The sequence below is a fragment of the Bos javanicus genome, chromosome 8, assembly GCF_032452875.1.
Source record: "Bos javanicus breed banteng chromosome 8, ARS-OSU_banteng_1.0, whole genome shotgun sequence".
NCBI lineage: Eukaryota > Metazoa > Chordata > Mammalia > Artiodactyla > Bovidae > Bos > Bos javanicus.
In genome coordinates this window covers 61921838-61937344 of record NC_083875.1, presented here as the reverse complement: position 1 = coordinate 61937344, position 15507 = coordinate 61921838, and the positions used below count along the sequence as shown (strand labels likewise).

The following is a 15507-nucleotide window of genomic DNA, read 5'->3' as shown; positions in this document are numbered from 1 at the left end:
ACAGCTTCGTAAGTTCTCATACTTCACCTTGAGGGTGAGTGATGTACTCTGGCAGAACCAGGAAGGAATTAGTAATACAAAGAGAATAGGAATCAGTCATAGTACCAGGAACAGAGAGATCCTTCTAATCATGATTTTGAAACCATGTTTAATGTTGACACTTATTTTATTTTGAAAGTAATCTCATTCAAAAAGTTTCATATTTAGTCCCACTGTTCATTTATGCCCCGGATGAAGTGCAAACACTGAATGTTCATTCATCTGAATAATATCACTAGTTAAAAACTTCCATTATTATAATAAAAATAGCAACAGTATTTATATCGTGCTATGGAAATTCAAACTTTCGCAATAATTAATTAGTAAATGACATGACAAATGCTATCTGCTGCTATCATGTACTAGGACTTAATAGGAATGAAATCAGCCTAGATCTTACCTAATTAGAGAACATTTCTGTATTAGAAAATACAGTACTGAAAACTCAATAATGATTTCCAGTGGACAAGTTTTCATACTATGACCTAACAAAAATCTTACAGCTCTTTAAAGTGTTAGAAATAGAAATCTGTGACTCAATACTTCTGCCTTGGAGCATGTCTTTATTTTTAATTAACGGTAAAGGTCCAATTTAAAGCAGAATGTGTCAACTGATTAGCTCTAAGTTCAAAGTTCTGTCATACATGTCTGTACTGCAGACAAAAAGTTAAATGCAAGGGAATGAATGTAGTTTTCTAGAACTTTTTTTAAAGTTAAAAGATTTACCTAAAGACTGACCCACTGGATAACCAAATGAACTATTTATGAAAGCAGTTTTGTTTGTTTTTGTTTTTTGGTTACAGACATTTAAATAATCTTTATTTGTAGGGTGATATCTTGGAGATTACTTTACCATCAATATATAGAAGTAATAACCTGGTAGATAGCATTACCTATGAAAGGTCCATCCCATCTGCTATTCTTGCTAAAAGCTTTTCATGCACCAGTAAACTCAGTAAATATCAGAAGATAAAGCGTAAGCCTACCACGCCACGGATTTACTCCTAATGTCTCCTCAAAGTGCAGCCCGATGCAACGATTACAAATGATTTTCTTCTAATGTCATTTTACATAACCCTTTTTTCTGCATGAGTAGTTAGTGCGGAATGAATGAATGAATGCCATTAAAACAGTTAATCATTATCTGGGACACTGGCCTTACTCCCTTCACTACCAGGAATCTCCATGACAAAGGCCAAGAGATCAAAATGCCAGAGCTGCCTCAGTGTCCTATTTCTAACAGTAATTTTTTATGCAAATGAACCTGCTGGGGATCTCCCTCTGTGACCTTGGGCTGCCCTTATCTAGACTGACTTTGATCCAATGAGGGCTTGTATCTAGTTGAAGCTCATTACTATATAGGATCTGCAATCAATTTCATTAATTAAAGGGAATTTTCTACTCCTGTGAATGCAAAATAGACTTATTTTTATAATCATACACATGCTTAAAGATTAGACTATGTTTTTATTAATATAATTTGTTATATGAATATAGATTAAAAAGCAAATACATTAAGTGCTTGAAGTTAAATGTATTCATGACCAAATGTAACACTGAGTAAAGCACTGAGCTTAGCTTCAGTCCTCCTGAACATCTGTATACACATCTCTCAAATCAATTATGCTTTTCATGCTTGAGAACTACCTTATTCTTTCAAAAATATTTCCAATTAATTTATTCTTTTAATAAACAGCTCAAGCCTCCTTCCTATATTCATGTATTTTAAAATATCCAACCCAAGTAATCAAATAGGATTTGTCAAGAAAATGTTCCAACAATCCAAAACCTTGCCCACATAGTCAAAGTCCACTAGTTGAAGTGACCTAATGTCATGAATTTCACATTTGGACAGAACAAAAATTTGAATTTAAAACATACTTCTCCAATGTAAATATATTATTTTCACTACCAACTCTAGAATCAGATATAGTATTCTAAGTATTTTATTTAGTTTTATGAAAAGTCGTCAGGGAAAGAATGGATGCCTTCCCTTTCCTTTGGTGTTGTTCACAAAATAAATGCCAACAGAAAAGTAACTGGTACACATTCAAGGAAAATCACAGCTGGTGCCTAAAAGAATCAAAGAAAGAAACTTTAAAGTTGGGCAAATAGTTTTGCAGTGAACTGAACCAAAGCTGGGTCTGTGAAAAGGCAAAAATGCTTATCCTATAAAGGCTAGTATCTTGTTCTCCGTTTTCAGTGGTTTTCTGGAGTGGGCCCTCACACCTAGCAACCTGAACTCCAGGCCTACTCCACCCACGGTTTGAACAAAACCTTCCATTTCTGACAAATATTCATTGTATTACTTCCCTGTGAGAGATTTGGGAACAAAGTCTCATTTTAAAACAAAGCTTCCGAAGATTTTTAAGCTTTGTTTTTCCTCAGTGAAAAAAAAAGAATTCAATTGTATTCCAGCAGACATTGCCATTAATTTCCCTTATATCCTAAAAATTCCATTAAAAGCATCATATATAATGACATACCTGTATTTTCTATGTGTTAAAAAAACTATGTCATGTACCCAACAGACTCCCAATCCATCGAGTAATTCCTTAATTAGGCAGATTTTTGAAACATGTATTATGTACACAACAGACCGTAACGTCTCCTTTGGAGCATTTTCTAGTCTATCGGGTGATTACATCATTAAGCCACACATGCTACGTAGAAAAAATCCTTATGAAAATTCATGAAAAAATGTACAGCACATCATTAGCATGCAGCAGACGTGTATGCTTTTGATATTTTCTCTGTTAAAAAAAAACTACATGAAGTAATTAGTCCAGGTCATGAAAACATGAGAAAGGTACCAGACACTGGTAAAAAAGAAAATTGCAAAAAAAAAAAAATTGCATCTCTCATGGTTAAGCGGAGAGTAATAGAGCAATTTGCTTTATTGGAAGATGAATTCTAAAACAGTGTTCATTTGAACTGCAGCAAATAAAGTATGTTGCTTTATTCTGATTTGAAATTTGATTTGAAATTTCCTATGTACACATAACTTCCTCCCTACCCCTCTTTTGGACACTCTTAAGTTTTATAAGCCAATGGGTTGAAGGCTGCAAATAACCAGTGTGGCAAGACCATTAAGTATTCAAGTCCTTGAAGTACTGTATGTTTGTATACTTATATCTTTATTTTATGTAGCCTACAGTGTAAGGGATTACATGACTGTATCTTTTTCAAGTCAAAACTACACTACAGTAATAAGGATAGAGGTAAACAGTTGGTATAACTCCCAACCAGATAATATATTCACAATGTTAAGTGTTAGGCAAAATCTAACAGACAATATATTTGAAGACTAAAATGAATTAAGCATAAGTTTTATAAGGAGCTATTAAATTAATTTATGGTTTTTCCTTTTGTAAATGACATTCTAACCCTACTTGACCTCCCCCCCAAAAAACCAACAACAAAAAAGAAAACCTCAGTAAGCAGAGAACAATGAACATATGCAAGACAGTAAGGATCACATTAATTTACCCTCTGAATGCTCCAAATCTTCATGGCTTAAAAAGCATCCCAATTTTCTCCAAAGGTAGTGGCATTTATTCACTGGGCCATAGCTAATTTTACATGGAATGCAAAAATGTTAGTTTAAGTTTAATTTACCACCCTATTTAAATATTTCCAATGTAGCTCTCAAACTGCAGAGCTATCCCTCCGTCTATTTTAATTTTAAAGTAAGTTAGCAAAGGCTTCTTTCTTAATCCCCAGAGACTACCTACATAGTGACACAAACGCACAAATTTATGACAGCAACATAAATGCTCTTCTGAAGTAATGTGCAACATTAAGTGAAAATCGTTTCCTGGAAAGATATTATAGGTATCTATATTTTATTTGCCATCTTAAACATATCTGGGTCTTTATGGCCTTATTTTAAAAATGTATTTCCTTTTTATATTTCCTGGTGCAAATGGACTGCATAAATAAGCAATGTGCTATGAGGCTTCAGACCAGCCGATAAAACCTTTCAATTTTCATGCCAGCTTCTTCTTTTGTAATTCAAATCCGCCTGGAAACTGGCAGCTCTGAAAACTGAAACAAGCACTGCCACAAATACCTTGTAATGCTATCGACCTTGTCTGCCCATGCAGTGAGAAAGGGGGATGCGTATGTGTCTGCAGCCATCCAGATAACACAACTCATTTTTTTTGGGGGGGTGGGGGGTGGGGTGGGGTGGGGATAACAGAAGCCAGCCCCAGACTGTGCACCAAAAGCAGTCATTACCAGTCGTGCTGGAGAATAAGTCTCTTCAAAATACACAGTGCATTTAAAAACCATATATGAGGCTGAGCCACTGCTGTCATTACCAATTTTAATTTAGCTCCTTCAGTTTGCCAGCCAGATAAACTCTTTAGTGCTGTTTTTTAATCTATTTGCCACATTTTATGTTTAAGATTATAGTAATATGGACAGGAGAAGGAATCACTTTTAGTGGAAATAAAGAAATAGATCCGCTTATCGGCGCCCATCAGAAAGTTCATTAATCAGCTAGGCTTTGTGCCCTCTAAATTGAAAGGTTAAATAATCCTCTCAGGAATATTTCTCGGCCCCTCCGCCAATTGTCCGGAGAGGAGCTGCCATTCATAGCACTCGGGATCGGTGACAGGGTATCTTACCACTGTTTGGACCCCAAACAATGATGGACAAATGGCCTGGTTTACAAAGAACCTTTTAGTACACGGATGGAAAAGGACCACAAGCTTTGATGAAGGGTGGAGGGATGAGGAGGGCGTGGAGACAGGATGTGGGGGGAAGGGAAAGAGAAGAACACATACATGTGTGAAGCCATTGATATTTTATGTGAATGTTTACTGGGGTAGACTATAAAACACAGAAACCACATTAATACACATCTTACAACCACATGCAGTGCTTAACATATTCAAATCTGCCTATATATTTTGCATATAATTGCACATAAACTATCCCACTGAAAAACTGTAGAATAATAGAACCATAGCTTTATTATATTTATTAGCTAATACACAGGGGATCCAAATAAGCCCCGAGATTCTCATTTTTGTCATAACTTCACATGACTTACAACACATACTTCTTCCCCTGCTGATAGCCCACCCATGCTTATCCTACTGAAATACTCTTAGCCACCAGCCACAAAGGTAGAGAATTCCACAGCAGTAAGTACCTGCTTAAAGGGGGGGAAGTAATGCTTTTACAATATGCTCCATCTTAGCTCCTGCTTGTCCTAAAATAAAGAATATGGAATAGGAATGCTCTTTGAAAGACTATCAGTCACATCCACTGAGGAAGTGTTTAATTTTTTGTTGTCCTTTCTGCTGGACCTAGATGAGAATATGGGTGGGAGTCTTCAGAACAACTGATCAAGCTCTTATAACTCAATGTTTTGTGAAATCAGGCTGGTTTCTGGCATCAGTTATATGAAGGCACAGGAAACAGTTTTACCTGAAGGGCAAAAAATTGATATGCTATTTTGCTTCATTTTTTTAATCTGATAAACATAAACTCTCTAGCTTTGGTGGAAAGTATTATAATTGCTTATAAGAGATAACTATATTCAGATGACACTGAAGTTACCACTTAAGAATTATACATTTATTAACAATGTGCTTTTTTCAAAATGATATCATTTTATCTTTGTAATGGTACACATTCTATATCATCATTTTCACTAAGAGAGGGAGTAAATATGTTTGTGATCTACTTTTAAAAAGTCTTTATAATGATTTTTAGGCAAATCAAATTAAGAAAATAACTTGTTTGCTATATTTAATTAAAAGTTACCTATATTTCTAGAAAGAAGATGAGCATAAATAACTAGAAAATGAAAACTGAAGTAAATAATTTTAAGAAAAGACACTGCTTATGGGGATTTCATTTGAACAGCTCTAAGGAGGAAACATTTTTAGGAGACAGACATGAAAAGGGTCATTATGGATCTCATCTTAGGCAAATAGAAGACTTTAAAATACATAATCTGAGTTTGGGATACTAGTCCAGTGTTTTATCTCTACAGGAGTGAGTCATCTGTGGGATGGCTGTATTGGAGCTCACAGAGTGTTAAACATAGGCTGTGTGTTAGGTACTGTGCCAAGTACTTTACATTTATTATTTCACAGCATACTTACAACAACCCTAGAAGGCTTTATACCCATTTTTCAGATGAAGAAACTGAGGATCTCAAAAGGGAAATATTTTAACTAGGTTTGCACAGCTAGTAAATGAAAGTTATAATTTAAACCACAGTCTGATCCCAAAGCTGGCATTCTTTCCTCCATATTATGATTAAAACATTTCCTAGTAATTTCCTCAGAAATAAGCCTGCCCTTTCACCCCAATTTTACAGCACATTTTTCTAAAGACTTTAATATGTGAGAAGGAATATGATATAAAGACAAGTAAATGAAATGTGAGTGATTTAAGAAGGAGGGAATTAAGATTTTATTGTATAAATATAGTTAAGGAACAATCCAAAATTTAGTTCCCTTAACTGAAAAGAAATGTGGGATAATCCACAAATACATGTAAAGGAACAATACTTATGTAAAACTGGTATTTATAGACATCCATATACTACAAAATTATAAAGGTGACCTTAAAATCTATTTAAGAGTTAATTCTGTATGAGTTTTGGAAAAGAGGAATTAAAATACTGGGATAGCTTTATTAACAATTGATTTATACAATGAATCCTTTTTACAAAGCTAATATGGATTTCTGAACATTCTTAGTGAATAATTCTTATTTTTCAAATGTGATCTAGTAGTGTATTGGTATACCAATTAAGGGGGAGATCTATTTTAATTCAAAAGATATTTAAAAAATATTTTTGTTCAACTGTCCTCTAAACATGTAGCATTTTTCTTCATTTAATAGTTTAGATATTTCTAAAAAACCAGAGTTGTTGGTCTTGGAGGACCAATGCTGAACTCAAAACAGCTAGAAGAAAATATCTGCAAATGTACAAAAATGTAACTCTCATGACTCTCTGGTATCTGGGGATCAAATGGCAAATGAATTCCAAGTCTAAAATCTGGGTTTATCAGCAATTCATTAACTTATAGTAATTTAAGAGATTTTGCTTTTAAAATATGAAACTTAATTCAACCTAAGTTTACAACTGTATTTTATATCATAACAGAAAATATAACACTAATTGAGAGAGATTATTCATGTCAATAAGTCAAGGGGTTCTTTCAGGAGCCTTTTCCTGAAGATTAGTCAAATGACTGAACGAAACCTTTAAAGGTTATAGTTGATCATGATTGTGAATAATCAATTCCTATATACTTAAGACCTGTTAGGAATTACTGTAATCTACCATGTCATTCGCATGCACAACTACTAAAAGGAATGCTTACTACAAATATCACTGGTCCAGTATACTTTTATTCTTGCATTGAAATGTCCAGAGAAGATCATGACAAGCTCAATCACCTGGAATATATTTAAGGAATGCATGAACCACGTGTTCAAAGCACATATGAATAACAATCACTCGAATATGCTAAAATTGTCCTACCTAATAATTCTATACTCTTAATGTGTATTTAACCTGACAAAAAATAAGCATTCAACATTTCAGATTTTTAAATTCTAATTTATTATACAGCTAGGTATTATTGTGCAGTATTAAACTTCATGAATCTTGAAAATTCTCAGGCTCTCTGCTTACATTAACTTTTGTCATATTTGGAACAATATTTCAAAGTGTAGAGCTTCAAAGGAAAACACAATGTAGTTTTCTTTGGGATTATATGAATGATGAATGTTTTTTAAGGAGAAGAAAGAAAATATTTTTAAAATGTTATACATGCTAAAATTATAAATACTTAGAAATTGAGATTTAATTGTAACAAAATTTAAGTATCAAGAAGAAATTGCCCCTATAACGACTAACTATAATTCCTTTCTAAGTATAAAGGTGAACACACTATGGAAAAGAAAAAAAGAGTAGCAAAAAGCCCAAATGTAATTTTCCATGTTTCTATAATCTTTAGGAGAAACATTTATTAACAGGTAAGAAAATATAAACCGCAACAGGTATTTCTTTAAAATTCTAAAATGGAAGTAAAATTTGAAGCCCATATAGTAAATATATGTCTTATATGTAATAGACTTTGCTCCCAGCCACTAAGGGGCATACAAACAGCACAGGAATTTTTTTTGTCAGTTGAAGAAAGGAAGTTTATAATAGAGCTTAAGATTCAATTAGTTTATTATTAGCAACATGCACTACCTAAAAAACCCAGAAATCACAATAATGGGTGATTAGGACATTAAAGATACTTAGAAAATGACAAAAACACAGCTGTTTCCTGGACAAAATATTTATAAAGAATCTTTTCTAGATTGTGTGAATGCTGCATACTTCTCATTTCTTCTGAAACATTTAAATCTACATTAGAATATTTTCATAAAGCACTTGATATTATTTAAATATATTAAAACAACTACTCAAAATATGCCATATTGATTCCCCATTTAAAACAAACTAATTTTTGCATTAAATTCTGGAAATCAAGTAAGTTGGGCATTCTCACTGAAGGAGATGACACCTCAATATTCCTTCGACAAAATAAAAATATGAAGGCTCTCTCATGTGCTTTAATAAATAGAAATAAACTATATTCAAATCTAAATAATTTATGCTATTCAAATTCAAAAATAAGTTTGTGTATATACAATGTCTAGAGGTCTGAGGAAACACTGTGAGAGTAAAAATAACATATGCATTTATAATTCACAACATTCACCTTTTTCCCCCTTCCTATTACAGAAGCTTTCGAAAATTGCTTTTTGATGATTTGGCAAATTGTATTTATTTTTAAATGAATCTCATTTATTGAGATTGATAATTCCAGGTTTCATTTGCTTTGAAATTGCATTTTCCAATTGCTTCCAATGATAAGTTCTAGCAAATGTGGTCCAACATGCTAGTGAAAAAAATCAGTTGACCTACTCTTTAAATGTAGTATTTATCTTTTATACTAAATTCAAAACATGGTTAGATTGCACTAAAAAATTATTAGCAAAATGGTGACACTAAATTCTTTAAGAACAAGGTGAGTGTTTTAAGTAAATATTAAAGTACTCACATAAATTTTCCATTTGAAAAAAATCTTTAAAAATTTTGGTCACTGTATAAATATATTTTCTATCTCTGCTATCAAAATGGAATATTAGAAAATAAGTCATCAATGCTTATTCAGAAAACTCTTTTTATTCAGACACCAAAGTAACCTGAAACAGAAAGCAGCATGATTTATTTTCTAGTACTACTATGGAAAGATGGCCCGGAGGTACTACAAAACAGTCATGTACAATCTGAATCCTCAGAGCATAGTACATTCACATTTATGGTAGTGTTCTAGTATTAAGGGCATTTTAATAAAAACTAAAACTCTGAAAAATTTTACAGAGATGTAATATCTTAATAACAACACTTAACCATAGTGATTCAAGACACAGAGGAAAAAGCCCTACAATTTAAACAAGAGTATTTCCAGTTCTTAAGGAAGCTGGCAAAGTGAACTGAAAGACCAAAATAAGGGCCTCCAAAATGAATTTATAAAGTCTTAGTTTGTGATAATTTGTATGCCAGTCTTCAAAAAAAAAGTATGAAGAAAAAGGTGACTTAAATAATTCTAAAATAGAGTGAGGCTGAGTTCTCACTCTGTTTGGAGGTATCTGACATTTTAAAACACAGTATGTAACCAGTTCTATTTCCATAGACACACATACATGGAAGAAAAATCAAAGTCCTAGCACTTGATATCCGCTGTGTGGATGGGGTTCTTGTGGGTTTTGCAGTTCTGTTTATGTAGCCAAGAAGCTCTCATTAGGAGATTTAGGATTCCCAATATATAGTCAATGAAGAGAGAGAAAGAGAAAAAGAGGGAAAGATTTTTGTCCATGAAAAGAAAAGGTTTTGGCTTGAGGCTGACTTTTTGAAGCTCTTTTAAAAGCTCTTCATTTTTTTTCACATTTTAAGTTAATTAAAATATATTCCATTTTAATATGAGCCAGGTAGAAAACTGTCACCCACCCTAACTGATATCACAATTCCAGGATAAATGCCTTTGTATAGCTGTTGCCTCATAATGAAATTCCACTTTCTTGGTCCTTCCTTCTGGACTATAAAACACAGTTCTAAAGTTAAATTTGAATCTGTTGGCATTTAGGGTTGCCTATTCAATGTATGGCAGAGAATGTTTTAGAGAGTAACATTCAAACTCCCATTTCCATACTGTGAAAATCCAAAGAACGCATTTCTAAATTGATGTTTTCAAGTAAGGAGAGAAAACTAAGTGGCAAGATGAAATGATATCGTTAGTGATGGTCCATAAGATACACTCTGGCATTCAATTAGTTCAGGTAAGACTACTATTAATTACTAGTAAATGCAGGTCACAAGCCTTTCCTAAACTAGAAAGGAAGACAGGGAAGCTATTCCTTTCTGTTCATGTCCCTGAGAGCAAGTATTTTGCTTTTTGAGTTCTAGGTATTTCAAACATTTTATATAAAGAAACACTCAAAACCTGATTCTTTCAAAAAGGTCACATTTGCTTCCTGTTTAAACTTTTAGTTAAAATAAAAGGTAGTAGGTTGTAACACATTTTAACAATGCACACAAAGAAATCCAAGCACAAAATTAAACATAAAAGATGTATTGTCCTTTTTGGTTCTTAATACATCTGCCCCCCAAATAGCAAACTCCTGGTTACTTTTTAAAGTAAGTAGATTAAAAACAAGATTAACAAAATGTCTAAAACATGTCAAATTATAGCCTCTACTAGTTAAAAATTCTGTTGGTTGTAAAACTCTGTTGGTGGCCATTTTGGCCTGGGATTTTTAATATAAATGAGACTAGAAATGACAGGGGATGGGGGAAGGGACTTTCCTTCTTGAATAGTTAAAGAGGGAAATTTTTTAAATCTAGAATGAGTTATCTGAAAGATGAAAAAGAATATTCAAAGTTAGGCTTTACCAAAATCTGAAAATATTACAGAAATTAAAATACAAGGACAGTGCTATATTATTGAAGATTTAAAAAACTTTCTAAACATTTTTTGAAGGAGGTAAATACATAAACTATTCAGAAAAATTATTTAAATGCTAAATAAAAATCATATATTATTCTTTTTCCCATGCAGATCTACAAATTGACAATCTAAAGTCATTAAATTATATGATATAATTTTATAGCCACTAAATAAATATATAAAGAAAAATGACATGGCCAAATATTTGCTATAACATGGATACATATAAATATATGTAGTGCCAGAGTTTTATTAGGATGCACCCTTTAGGATGATGGTCTTATTTCTTTTTTCTTTATTAGTATAGTGAGTCTAGTCAAGTCTGGTTAAAAAGCTATTATTCAGATATAAGTTATAAAGGAGACTTTATTTGACCTCTCATGAAATTACTGAAAACAGTGAATACTTCTTTAATTTTCTTATTTCAGAATGTTTTAAGGAATTTCTGATTTGATTTCACAGGCTCTTTTAAACCAGTCAACTCTACCATCTTTCCTGTGTGTTTGAGAAATAAAACTATGTTTAACCTACAGATTTTTTTTTTTAAAGAAAGTGATTCCTGGATAGATCTTAAATTGTAGTAGTTAAACTTTAGATTGTGTAAATGTCCTTCTATCCTCACTGACTGGCACTCAGATAAATGCAATCAAAAGCTTCTCAAATGTAAACATTTCTAAACCAGATATACAAATCCACTTCTTCCTTCAAAAAAGAAAGCACAGTTCATTCTGAATAAGAAATGGGCATATTTTGGTTAGAAAAAGAAATTAATCAATGATTATGTGTAGAAATATCCAATTTTAAGAAGATTAGTTTAAATGACTATACAATAGCAGTTCTAACCTGGGCTTCATTAGTTGGTCACTGCCCTGATTGATGCCACATTCATGTGTGAGGGCTACCATGAGTCAATAGATGGCAGTCCATCGCCTAGTAAAAGAGCTGAAGATGACTAAAATCATCATGTATCTTGCTTTTAGTCAAGATTAAATATTGCTTAATTGCATAATTAGTTTAGCTGGATTGATGTACACGATTATAAATATACTTGTTTTGCATTTATGCTTGCACAGGAAACTAACACTTAATTACTTATTATTTGAAACTTGATAATTTAGAATTGTGATAGTTATTTCAATATTATTTTGAAAAATTAATCATGATCCCAGATTTAAGACAAACTTTTCAAAATGATTTTGTTAAACCTACAGATAGAATAGACTGTAATTTCTCCAAAGGCAAATTCCTTTTGTTTTTACTTTTTCCTAACTATTCCTTTTATAATTTATGTTTTTCAAAAGCTACAATATTAAACAAACCTTAAAATATCTGTTATACCAAACATTGATTTTTATCCTTCTATGATAGTTATACAAAAAAAAAATACAGGTGCAAATAATGAAAAGAATAGTTTTAAAATGGTATTTCCTACACTTCAAGTTTTCATGATTGGAATTCTCTAACTTACAGGAAAACAGAAAATTAATGCAATGTCATATACATTAGGCTATTACTTAATAAAAATGCTGATGAAAAACTTGCTATACAGTTCCAAAGAGTGAAAAGTATAATACATGACTCGATTCCAGTTAAGTTTAGGCTAAGAATTTCACCATAGTGTGTTAGGATAAAAAAAACTGCTACCTATACACAAACATAATGTATTCATATGCATTATATCTGTAACAATATGTGTAATGTGTGTGTATGTGTGTGTGTGTGTGCTCACTCACATGTGTGTGTGTTTATTTATTTTTGAGTAGGGGATAACACTAAAGAATTTTAACAAAACCCAATTTGGGATCGAGGATAGTAGAGGAATTACAGCTTTCTACCAAGAATCTTTGAACAAAGTAAACAGTGACAACAGAATGTGAAAACAAACCACCTGCTGTACTTCTGGGGCTTGTAACAGGCACACTGATAGTCTGAGTCGACTTATTGGTTTGTTTTTACTTCTTAAGGGGAGAGCAGAAAGAAGACATGCTTTGTAAAAACTTTACCGTTTCTATTTTACTATGTTCTCCTACAAACAAAAAACTTTTTTCATTAAGTTAAACTTTAAAGAACTGCTTTTAAATATACTGCATAACTGTATAAGTACAAGAGTAATTTTTATTGTTGTTTCTTGCTCAGCACAACATATTTAATATATTAAAAGAAATGACTAGTGGGTCTATGGTGAATTACTGAAATTATTTAAGCTAAATATTAAAAATAAACTGACTCATATTATTGAGCTTTAGTCAATTTGATTCCTCAGCAGACTATGTTTTCTGCTTCTACTTGGCCTAAAATCATAGTAAAAGGAAACCAAAGAATTAAATAATTTGAATGGTATAAAGAAGATATTTATACATTTTGAGTAAGTCAAGAAGGGCTTAAGGATATGACAGCTGAATTGTTCTATGTGAAAGATACATTAAGTTTTTTCTAGCTTCACTAAAACATAATGTGTAAAGCTTTCAGTAAAGCCAGAAAAATTATAATGGAACATAGTGTGGATAGTATGCTTGTGGACTGTAGATAATACAACATTTTAAAGACACTGGATTGCTGAATTACTACTGTTCTTTTTTGCTCCTAGCATACTTTTCCCCTTTAATGAATGTTATCTAGGAAAACTGAGAAATACCATGATGTAATCATTAAATGATGTGAGTAATAAAAAACAATGAAAATCTTTCAAGAACTGGAAAATAAAGGACAGAGTAGTGGGCAGGGGAGAAGAGAAAAAGTATATTATTGCTTTCTCAGTGCAAAAATGCTTCAGATTTTTATTATCTTCCAGTAGAAGATGCTTGTCTATATTTTATGGTCAACAGTTCAGAGAAGGGTAAATAGGCTAGGTCTTGGGGAAAATAAAAAAGGTGTTTCTACTCACCGTTAGGTGATACTGCCTCCAGATTTCTGGGCAAGCCTGGAAAATAAAAATATTGATCAGCTGCGAGCATGAAACAAGGTACTTTACAGCCTGTTGGTTTTGGCATAACCCAGCATCCACCGGTGTCGGTCACAGGAAAATAAGAAGCTTAACAGAAAGGGTCTGCATTTCAGCTTCAAAAACCTGGCTAGACAGTTTAATTGAATTTTACACTGGTTTAACACACTCCCTGCCATTGTCAGAAAGCCAGTAACAAAGTTTTCTCTCTCTTTTTTTCTTTTCAGGTTAGAAGTTTTGGGCACTAAGATGTGATTAAGAGCCATAACTCAGTTAAACTGATAAATGAACAGCAGTGTTCAAAAATCAATAAGACTCACCAAGTACACCTTTTAAAAGAACATTTTGAACCCTGGTAGTATGATAGAAAACAATTTAATAGCAACTACTTTTAAGAAGACTTCACTGTAGTTATAAAATTTCTGATGTTTTACCTAATCATTTGCTATACTCTATGAAATACATAAAAAAGAACTAAAAAAGCAAAACAAAAGACAGCTTTAAGAATCTTGACTTTTCCCATAAAAGTCAAGTCTTCTCCACTGTTACATTTATAGAGATATAACTTTAAAAACCCAATAAAACCACAATAATTTTGTAAAAGAATGATTTACTGAAGCCAGAATAGGTAACAACAAAACCAAAACAAGCAAAAGCAACAGCAACAAAAACCAGTTAGGAGATACTTCCTTATGGACACACATATAAATCTTTCCTTATGCTTAAATTATGACTCTGTTAAAGAGACACATTTTCTAAGTTCTTCATGAATAGTTGATCAGTTTATTATTGTCTCAGAAAAAGAACTGTTGAAGACAAAAAATATTTTTAATAATAACTATAAGACAGCAATGATTTTAACAAATTAAACTACCAAGCTAAGTAAATGGCAATCCTTAAAGTGGATGTGAGTTTATAGCTTTTGTTTAAAAATGCATATATACACACATATATATACACACACAAACATATACATACACATATGCATACGTAAAATCAAGAGCGAGTTATATCTTTTTTAAACCTTTATAATCTTTGAAACAATTCTTTACTTAATTTGTCATTCCTCTTTATTTTTCAGGGTAGTGATAAAAGTAACAAAGATGATTCATACAATCTAAAATATTACAGGCATGGTAATAACTCAGAAAATAACTTTTGAATGGCAAAATCTCTGATTATACCATTATTAATGATAAAAGTACGTATGTTCCAACCATGCTAAAAATTTTATCCATTATATATCTTAAGCTTAACTATCCAATGGAATTTTCTAAAGAAAGGTGTGCAAATTAGACTACTTAGTGGCCAAATTTCCAATTTAAATGTCATATTCATGTAAACTAAGGTGTCTAACTAAAAAAAGCCACTTATATACAGTAATCTCTGGATGAACAACACTGATCAAAAGCAAACTATTATTAGAAAGTAAAAAGTAGCTTCAGAAGGCAAAGATTCTGTTAGATACCAAACAACAGATACAAACTT

General features: G+C 32.2%; 1 protein-coding gene across 4 annotated transcripts in view; it reads right to left on the bottom strand.

Moving 5' to 3' along the window:
- ZCCHC7 (zinc finger CCHC-type containing 7) overlaps positions 1-15507 on the bottom strand; it is a 258086-nt gene that overhangs the window by 19876 nt on the left and 222703 nt on the right. For all 4 annotated transcript variants that reach the window (XM_061425689.1, XM_061425691.1, XM_061425688.1 and 1 more), the window contains one exon: positions 13963-13998. In XM_061425689.1, coding sequence (XP_061281673.1) covers positions 13963-13998 — 36 coding nt within the window. The remainder of the gene's footprint in view (positions 1-13962; positions 13999-15507) is intronic.